The sequence below is a fragment of the Orycteropus afer genome, unplaced genomic scaffold (assembly GCF_000298275.1).
Source record: "Orycteropus afer afer isolate SDZICR_OR568_19922 unplaced genomic scaffold, OryAfe1.0 scaffold00165, whole genome shotgun sequence".
NCBI lineage: Eukaryota > Metazoa > Chordata > Mammalia > Tubulidentata > Orycteropodidae > Orycteropus > Orycteropus afer.
The window spans coordinates 6,746,086-6,756,457 of NW_006921752.1; the positions used below are offsets into that span (position 1 = coordinate 6,746,086).

Consider the following 10,372-nt stretch of genomic DNA (forward strand, 5'->3'; position numbering starts at 1 on the left):
TGATCCCACAGAATGTGGAAATTATTGAACAATATCATTAATATCTCATGCAACCAAAATCTTACTGAAGATAAATCAAAAATTGTTGGAGCCATACATTCACAGAGAACTTCCAGAACTGCAAGCTGGTTTCAAAAGAGGGAGTGGAGTAAGGGATATCATTGCTAATGTCAGACAGATTTTGGCTCAAAGCAAAGAATACCTGAAAGATGTTTACTTGTGTTTTATTGACTATTCAAAAGCATTTGATTGTGTGGATCATAACAAATTACGGATAACATTGAGAAGAATGGGAATTCCAGAACACTTAACTGTCCTCATACAAAACCTATACATATATCAGGAAGCTGTCATTCAAACAGAACCAGGAGATACTGCATGGTTCAAAATCAAAACGGGAGTGCAGCAAGGTTGTATCCTTTCAACACACTTACTCAACTTGTATGCTGAGCAAATAATCCAAGAAGCTGGATTATATGAAGAAGAACATAGCATCAGGATTGCAGGAAGACTTATTAACAACCTACAATACACAGATGACACACGTTTGCTTGCTGAAAGTGAGGATGACTTACAGCACTTACTGATGAAGATTATGGATGACACCTCAACATAAAGAAAACAAAAATCCTCACAACTGGTAACAGCTTCACAATAAATGGAGAAAATATTGAAGTTGTCAAGGACTTCATATTACTTGGTTCTACAATGAACATCCATGGAAGTAGAAGTCAGGATAAATATTGCATTGTGCAAATCTGCTACAAAAGAGCTGTTTCAAGTGATGAAGAATAAAGATGTCACCTTGAAGACTAACGTGCACCTAACCCAAGCCATGGTATTCTCAATCACCTCTTATGCACATGAGAGATGGACAATGAATAAAGGAGACCAAAAACAAGTGGATGCTTTTGAGTTGCGGCACTGGAGAAGAATGCTGAGAGTACCGTGGTCTGCTGAAGGGACTAACAGATCCTTCCTGGAAGAAGTGAAGCCAGAATGATCCTTGAAAATGAGAATGGCCAGACTTCATCTCACCTACTTTGGTCATATTGTCAGAAGGGACCATTCCCTGGAGAAGTATATCAAACTTTGTAAAGTGGCGTGTCAACTAAGAAGGGGAAGGCCTGAACGAGATGGATTGACACAGTGGCTGTGATGATGGGCTCATGTACATCAAGAATCGTGAAGCTGGCACAGGACCAGGCAGTGTTTTGTTCTGCTGTGCACAGGGTTGCTATCAGTCCGAGATGACTCAATAGCACCTAACAACAACAACAAGCTTATAGATGTAGAAATGGAAACTTCAAAATTTTAAGGGACTAACCATAGATCACAGTTTGAAACATGATGAGGACTTGAATACAGATCTCCTCATACTTAATGAAGTCCTCTATTCCCTGTATCAGACTTGTTGTTACTGTTAGTTGCCATCAAGTCAACTCTGAGTCATGACAATCTTATGAGTACAGAGTAGATCTAGTCACCATGGTGTTTTCAATATGTTTGTGTGACCTTTCAGAAATGGATCACCAGGCCTGTCTTCCAAAGTGCCTGGGTTGAAATCAGCAACCTTTCAGCCACTTAACCATTTGTGCCACCCAGAGACTCCATCAATAGCAGACAGACAACCTCTTTGTGAATGAATATAAATTTGCTATGAGGATAATTAATTCACACAGATTGAATTATATGGATACTACAATGTATTTCTACTAAAAGAAAGCAACTTCAAGTTCATTCTCTAATGGTAATATATGGCAGATGAAGAAAAGCACTATATTCCATAACGTCTTCTTTTGTGATGATCCATCTGTACCCATTTTTTTAAACCATTACTGATCAGAATGGTTCACTTTCAAAATAAAGAAATACAAAAGTGGAATTGTTTAATATGAATATTCCTAAGAAACCCCTACCAATGAATAGACATCTTTTGTAAACAAGATATGACACAGCATTCATTGAAAGAAAAGTTTAAAACTAATGAAACATCTTGGTATAGTGTGATTTTTATTTTGCAAAAATGTCTTATCTTTATTAATAGAAATTTTCTACTTGGATCATTTAATTGTACTAACAAATAGAATTGAAGCATATTTTTAAAGCACATTTTTAGAACAATTTAAAGGTTTAACCTATTTACAAAAATACTACAAGTGAACAATCCTAGGTTGGCATGATCATGGAAATGTTTCCATAATAATCACTGAGCAATAACCAAGTATTTTATTCATATGTATGAATGTTTACATGTAAATATTCATATACACAACTAAAATAGTTATATACTTAACAAATAACAATCCTTTCAGAGGTTAGGAAGAAATGAAAAGATGAGATTAAAATATGCAAACCTATTTTCATTTTATTTGTAACACAGTAAAATTATAAAAAATTCTGATTGCCATCAAGGAAATTCTCGGAAAAATTATATTTTTATTCTGAAAAATCTCAGGAAATTATAATTCACCTTATAAGTTTTGTATAATTTTTTAAAAAATATTTTGAAAGGCAAAATGTGTGAGCCATTTTTTATTAAGGGACAACAAAATTAAAGGAATACATTTGGTAGATATCAGTCAAATTTTGTCTTTTAGATATTTTTAACGCTATTAAACTGGTACCACCACAGAACCTCAAATGCTTATATTAAATGTCACAGACCTACAGAAAGTAAACCATAGCATCTTTTTTCTTCCCTCCTATGAAAAAATAAGAATTGAGTGATTAAATTAGACCTCATCAAATACAGCAAATGAATAATTTTGTATTTGGAACATATTGTAGTGTACTAGAATGTGCTTCATGACTCTACTTTTATAGGCCAGTTAATTTAATAAAAAATAAGCAACTACTCACTAAACAGGAGATCAGGTAGTGTAGTGTCTAAGGCACTTGACTGCTAACCAGAAGGCTGGCGATTTAAACCCACCAGCCACTTCTCAGAAGGAAGGTTAGGCAATCTACTTCCATAGTGATACCACCTCAGAAACCCAAGGAGGGGTCATTATGAGTCGGGTCTGACCCCACAGCACATAACAACAACAACTCACTAAACAGCAAAGGCCTGCATTAGTGCAGTAGGACCTTGAATAAGTACAAGAGTATGAATAAAAAATAAGAAAAAGAAATAGACACTGCCCTCAAAACTGCTTTTATTAAAGTGGAAGAAACAAAGCAGGTACAGAAACAATTCAATACAAGTGGTCTAAAAATATAACATAGATATTCAGTGAAATTTCCTAATGAGGGTTTTGGTGAAGATTTCCAAAGGTTATGTTATTGAGTTCATCCTTAAAGGATATGTTTCACATGTACAGATTATCAACGAAGGGTACTTCTAACAGAGACTAATATAAGCCAGCATTTCTAACTAAATTTAACAAAGCACTATTTCCGGGAGATGTTAACAGGTGTTCTAAGATAAAGTGTTCTATTTGGTCAAATGAGTTTAGGAAATTGACAGGAAAGAGACAAGTCTCTTCCATGTAGGACATCCAGGCCTCTTGAATATGCTAATGAGTACACTGGAGAATCTCCAACAGGAGAATTCTACATTTATGAAATTTCTTAAGACTATTTAATGTTTTCCTCATGGAAGGCCTATTAACATCTTTGTAACTCATGTCTAGGAAATGCAGGCAGATGGGAAAAGTATGAAGACGGTAAATTCTAAATGTCAAGGGGGTGGAATGGTAACTTAGCTCCAACAGAAGCTGTAGTTAAAGCAGTCAGAAATTTAGCTGGAAAGGGGAGATAAGGGAGGCTATGATTGAAGACCTTAAAAGTCCTAGTAAGGAGATTTTTATTTAATCTTGAATGCAACAGGCAACCACTGAACATATTAGAGCCTGGAGTGACAATAATCAGGGCAGTGTTTTAGGAAGATTAATTTGCCACTGACATAAAGGATGGATTTGAGGAGAAAGAGATTATAGGCAGGGGGAAAAGTTAGTAAACAATTATAACATTCCAGGCAAGATGTAATGAGAGAATAGACCTCAGTGGTTGTGGGTTTTGATGCCAGAGGGGAAAAAAAGACAGTGAAAGAAGTGACATAAAAGAGTGACTACCTTAATTTTTCAGAGAACGAGGCACAGAAAAGACAAAGAAAATTTCAGTCTCATTCACTAAAAAAAAAAAAAAAAGAGGGTAAAATTTAAATAACTTAGAATGGAGACCACACTGGTTTGAGAAAAGATAGGACATCACAGAAACCCTTGTAAATGGTGACATTTGACTTTCATACTGAATGGGATATCAGAACAAAGATATACAGAGAAAAGAAAAGAGCAGAGGATGGTAAAACAGGAGAATGTCACCATTTAGGTGGTGAAAATAACAGAGAGTAGTTTAACAGCTGTAAAAAGGCAAGATGATACCAAATAGAGAGTCATGCATTGAAATGCAATGATCAAATACAAGTGAAATAGTCTAAAGTCAGGAAAAGACCACTGCACTGGGGAATTTGGAGGTGAGTTTTGAAATAACTTTTCAGTACACTGATGGAAACAGACCAATTCAATGAACAAACATACTGAGCATCCACTATGTTAAGAAGCAATCTTAATATTCATTCAAGAACTAAACTGTGCTGAAGACAGTACTTAATCAGCTCTAAAGTTAGATACCCTAGTTAAGATTTTAAGTGTGTATAGGAACTTTTCATCATAGGGAATGTAGGTAGAAATGCAAAGCTTACAGGTTTTGAAATTGTGGTAGTTGGCATTTAGAGGTCTCAAAAAGCTTTGGGGACAATTAAAATTAATGAGCATTTCTACATTCTTTTTGAAGAAAATACTATGTACCAGATTTTTCAAAATCATGAAAATTTCACCTCAAAAAGTTTTTCTTGTGTAATATAGTCTGTTAAAAATATTCTGGGCAATTTCAAAAACTATTACCCAAACATTAAAATGATTTGTTGTCTTGGAAATAGAATTAGGAGAGTTATGTAAACTAAAATGTGAAACTGCCAAAAAGTCTGCTTCTGGTCATATGTTCACCTTCCATATAACAAGATATCACTGCAGAACTTAGTGTGGCATGACAAAGTCTGTATCTAGTTTTATTACCTGAGTGCGAAGCTGCTGGATTTCTGTTTCAAGCTCTTTGATTTTTTCTTCTCTTTTCTGAAGCTCAGCTTGAGCTTGCTGTCGAGCTGTGAATTCTTCATCAAACTGCAAGAATAACCACCATAAATGGACCTTAATAATAAAGTTTCAAGAAAGCTTTCAATACTATTATGTAATATATAAATGATTGTTTTCCTCTTTGATTGCCTAGACTACCAAGAAAATCAGAGTTCTTGACTGTTTTCATGACAATTAAGTACTGAGGTTGGGTGGGGTGAATGCTGGTAGTGGCAGTAGTAGTAATTTAAGAAATATGCCACTGACCCAAGGCTAACAAACCCATTTTCATTTCTGAAAAGAAAATACAAAATAAAAAAATGGGAGGGCTGAGAAGTTTCTCTTCACACATCATAGCCATTCATTGTTTTCTTATTAAAAATTAAGTTTCAGAAGAAATACTAACTTTTAAAGTTTCTTACCATACATATAAGTTTAATGAATTAGAATATGAAAACTAAAAATAAGTTGTAAAAAAGTTCAACTTCTTAAATTTTTAACCTTGAGAAGAGATTGCGTTTCTAGAATGCACAAATACATGTACTTTAATACAAATTAGAGTGTTTATATTACAATCTTAATTGTCCAGCATCCCAAAAGAGGTGTATCATGAAATCTTATGGGTGAATGTTAGGGGCATGGCATAAAGCCATTCTCCTTCAGATGGCTAGCCACAACATGTTCATAAAATGTTATGAGAGAGAAAGTGAGATGTTAAAGTATGGTACACTAAGTCAGACACTGTCTGAATGGTCTCTGAAGTTATCTACTGTGTCTCAGTCTCTACTTCAGTCAAGCCTCTAAACAGGTTCAAACAAGCTTGAATACTTAAAGTGAACAATGTTTATGTACAGCTAAAGAAAGATAATTCCATTTTATCTGTCCTTTTTTTGGTCAATGCCACCTCTAGTCACTGTAGAAACCTATACATTATTCCAACAATGCTATTCCAGTTTCTAAAAATGATCTATCTTCTTGTCTAGAATTTTCTTTAGAGTTTGTGGAACAATACAAAGTATGTTCACTGTTAATAAATATTCATTCTCAGAGGGGATGTGACCTTTGGAAATTCTAAAATACCATTATTCAGATCTAACTCTGAACAAGAATGGGTGAGCAAACTGGATTAAAAATAGTGTTTTGGTTAAACCTGAAAAAGTACGTAGAAATTATTTTATTCATCCATACCCAAGTCCCTGTAAAACATGCCAGAATGGTTAATCCAAATCTTTTCTAGCCTTTTTAAATTTCAAGACTAACCCAGAGACTCCACAGTCAGTAACTGATTGTTTCAGACTTGAGGGAGAAGATGAAGGTCCTCCAATGTGAGCTTGTCTGACTTCACCAATTTCCATCGTAACTATTTACCTGAATACACTGTCATTCCTCTTCCCAAAGTTAGCTTCTCAATGTGTGCTTTCTGAGCATAATAAACACACAAGCACACCGTCTACAATCCCCAATTCCCTTCTATATATGGAGTATTGATACATTTAAAGAGAGTCACATAATCTTTCTGCTTATAAAATAAAATTATTTTAAAAATCTGTAAAACCATAAATCAGAATTACAGAAGCCTGAAATATGTGAGCTGGAAGAGGCCTTCTTAGAAGTCCACTAATCTCATTCTCTCCTCTAATGATGAATAACTAATATTCAAGGAGAGTAAGTGGCTTACGTAAATCATAGCTAATCAGTGGCAAAGCTGATCTCATATCTTCTATCACTCCACACTTTTTAAAAACTAATTTATACTCCCTTTAAAAATGACCCAAAATAAAAGAAGATAGGCAGATAACCACTAGGAGATCATATCTGTTTTCATTCTAAATGCTGGTGGTGAGAATAAAGCTTTAAATACTGAATGATTTTGTTATTATTACTATTTTCAATATTCTATTTTGCATAATATATGCTTAAAGAAAACTTTTACCAGATAGAAAATCACAATTTGCCCCAATCTTGTGATATTATCACCATACCAGCCAAAAATTAAGGAGATTCTGATTTTCAAAGGAAGTTTTAAATGTGCTACTTAAAACAAGAACATCAGAAAGATAAAGGTCTATTAATCAAAAAGCATGCATTTCTTGCACCAATAAAAATGACAGCTTCACACAAATATTTTATGCTCGAGCTCTTAAAATCTATCCTAGTAACTGAAAGAGCAAAAATATTTCTTCAGATGCCCTGAAGTAACATCAGTAATACTCTGTAATTTCTAGAGTGATAGCAAAAGTGATTATTTAATCTCAAGGTAAGTCATAACTTTGAAGAGACAGCAATAAGTAAGCACTTTATCTTGCTGTCAAAAGGCTGAAAACTGGAGAGCTTTTAGACTTGTGCTTCAGCGCTTTTCCCTGCCACCAACAGAAGAGAAATACTCTAGAGCTTCTTAGGATCTACAATAAAAAAATTAAACTTTTGGTGGAAACTAATATAATTGCAGCTATGCATTCAAGAAGGAAGGAAAAGACAACCTTAGATATAAACAAAATTAAGAGATTCATAACACTGGCATTTGCTGCAAGGCACATACGTAAGGCATGGAAAGAAACAGGAACCTCAAATCCCACCAAGCTCACAGGAACTAACAGCATCATTTAAAAAATGCTAATTAAAACATTCAAAGATGCTAATCTTAAACAGAGAGACACACAGAGACAAAGAGTATATTCCATCATTCTGTTGCTGCCAATAGGACTGATTTTAAAACAAAGAACAGAGGACTAGCTAAACTTCTCGTAGTTCTCCCAGGTGCTACATAATCTAAGTGAGAGCTACAGTAAAGCAATGGAAGATTTTGGCTGATTACATCTAAATACCTCCTTTCAACAACCTATTTTTAGTTACTTTATCACTTTAGTATAATATAGCTAGTGCTCTTCCATTTTGGATGAAATGCAATGAGGAGAGAACAGTAGCAACTTTATCTTAATAGGAAACAAATGATATTCTGTGGTTATGTTTTGGGTCCAGAAATATAAAGTATTATACAAATGAAATGACATAGTAAGTCATCACATATAGAAAAAGATAGCCCATGTGTTGTGATAAAATTAAGTTAAGCAATTATAACTAATATTTTATAAGTCTTACCTTCTTTGAAAACTCCACTGCTTTTTGTTCACTTTCTTCAACTTTCGCTTTGTTTACACAAGAATCTACCAAGATTGATCAAAAGTGGTTAGGTATTATCACATTGGATCGCTAGGCAAGATTGCTGCCAGTGTATAATTCTAATATATATACTATCATTTTTATGCCAATTGCTATTAAAGGAAAATTAACCTATACTATGAATAAAATGTAAACTATCATGTTTTCCTTCTTTGGCATACTCACTGAATTCAATGATAAGCTTGCTGAAGCACAAACCCAAGCATCTCTGAATGTATTTGACCAAATCATCACCATTTTAACAGAATTCAATTGGTTCTCGACTTGTACAATTATAAAATGGTTTTAAGTGGTTTTCATACTTTATTATGGGTAGAGAGTTGCTCGAGAACAAACCTCAAAATGACAAATAAAAAAAAGCTAGAAGAGGAGATATAAAGCACTCATCAATTCAGGTTTCCAAATGAAAGATTTTACTTAAGTAATTTTTAATCTGGGGCAAATTGTATCATGTATATCAAAAAACAAATTTCAAATATTTAGAAACAATAAAATGCTCAAGAAGTATGTTGTATGTATGCATGTATGCATGTATGTTTATTTTCCTAATAAAAATCCTTTCTACTGATTTATAAAACAAATAACTGGAAAATGTTTTCTTCAGAAATACTGCATTTCTTATCACTACATATAGAGTCTATTCTGTACCTAGCCATTCTATTCCTATTTACCATAAAACAAAACAAACAAGCTAAGCCCATTGCAATAAGTTAATTCCAACTCTTAGCAGCCCTATAGGGCAGAATAGAATTGTTCCATTTCCAAAACTGTAAATCTTTAAGGAAGCAGACTAACACATTTTGTCTCATGGAACAGCTAGTGGTTTCTACTGCTGACCGTTTGGTTAGTAGCTGAACACTTAACCAGGGAGTCTCCAGGGCCCCTATTTATCAAAGAGAAATGAAAATATGTCTATACCAAGTCTAGGAGCTCTGGTGGCGTAGTACCTAAGGCATCTGACTGCTAACCAGAAGGCTGGTGGTTCAAACCCACCAGCCACTTCTCGATAGACTGGGCAATCTACTTCTGTAGAAATACCACCTCGGAAACCCGAGGGTTCACTATGAGTCAGAACTGACTCAACAGCAGTTTGTTTTTTTCATACCAAGTTTAATACATGAATGTTCATAGTAGCTTTATTTACAATGCCAAAAACTAGAAATAACTAAAATGTTCATGAAGATATGAATGGATAAAAAAATTGCAGTAACTCCACATAATGGAATTCTACTCAGCAATAAAAAAGAATAGACTACTGATACATGAAATACCACATGTATAAATTTCAAAATTACTATACTGAATGAGCTCTGGTGGCATAGTGCCTAAGCCCTTTGCCTCCTAACCAGAAGGCTGGTGGTTCAAACCCACCAGCCACTCCTTGGAAGGTTTTGGCAATCTACTTCCATAGAAATACCACCTCGGAAACCCAAGGAGGGGTCGTTATGAGTCGGGACCAACTTGACAGCAGTGAGGGTTTTTTTTGTTGTTGTTGTTTATGCTGAATGAAACAAACCAGACCAAAAAATAGTACATGCTGTTTGTTTCTATTTACATATATTTTTTTTTAGAAAATGAAAAGAAATCTATACTAAAAAAAAAATCAGTGGTTTTTTGGGGATACAGAGAGTTGGGGAGGTATCAAAGAAAGGGACTACAAAAAGAATGAAAAAATGTATGGATTGAAAAGTTCATTATCTTGGTTGTGATAATGGTACTATGGGTACACACAAATATAAAAATTCATCGAACTGTATAATTTAAATGTGGATAGTTTACCTTGTGTCAAGTATATCTCAGTAAATCTGTTTTAGTTTTTTTTTACATTTGTTTTTATAGTTTATTTAAAATCGTATTTTTTTTTTTTAATTATGATTTGGGTGAAGATTTACAGAGCAAATTCACTCTCGATACAGCAGTTCACATATACTTTGTCTCATGTCATTGACCACAGTTTATCACAATGCAACAGCTCCCCTCCAACTTCCTCCCCATGGTACCACTTCCCAGTGTCCATCCCTCCATACTCTCCTGCCCCCTAAGCTGTCTCCCTGTGC

The 10,372-nt window shown here is 34.4% G+C and overlaps 1 protein-coding gene across 1 annotated transcript in view; it reads right to left on the bottom strand.

Moving 5' to 3' along the window:
• Nucleotides 1–10,372, bottom strand: part of DIAPH2 (diaphanous related formin 2) — a 1,278,863-nt gene that overhangs the window by 928,264 nt on the left and 340,227 nt on the right. Inside the window, exons 14-15 of the mRNA XM_007946556.1 lie at nt 8,235–8,299; nt 5,079–5,183 (exon numbers count right to left, since the gene is read on the bottom strand). Of these exons, the coding sequence (XP_007944747.1) occupies nt 5,079–5,183; nt 8,235–8,299 (170 nt within the window). The remainder of the gene's footprint in view (nt 1–5,078; nt 5,184–8,234; nt 8,300–10,372) is intronic.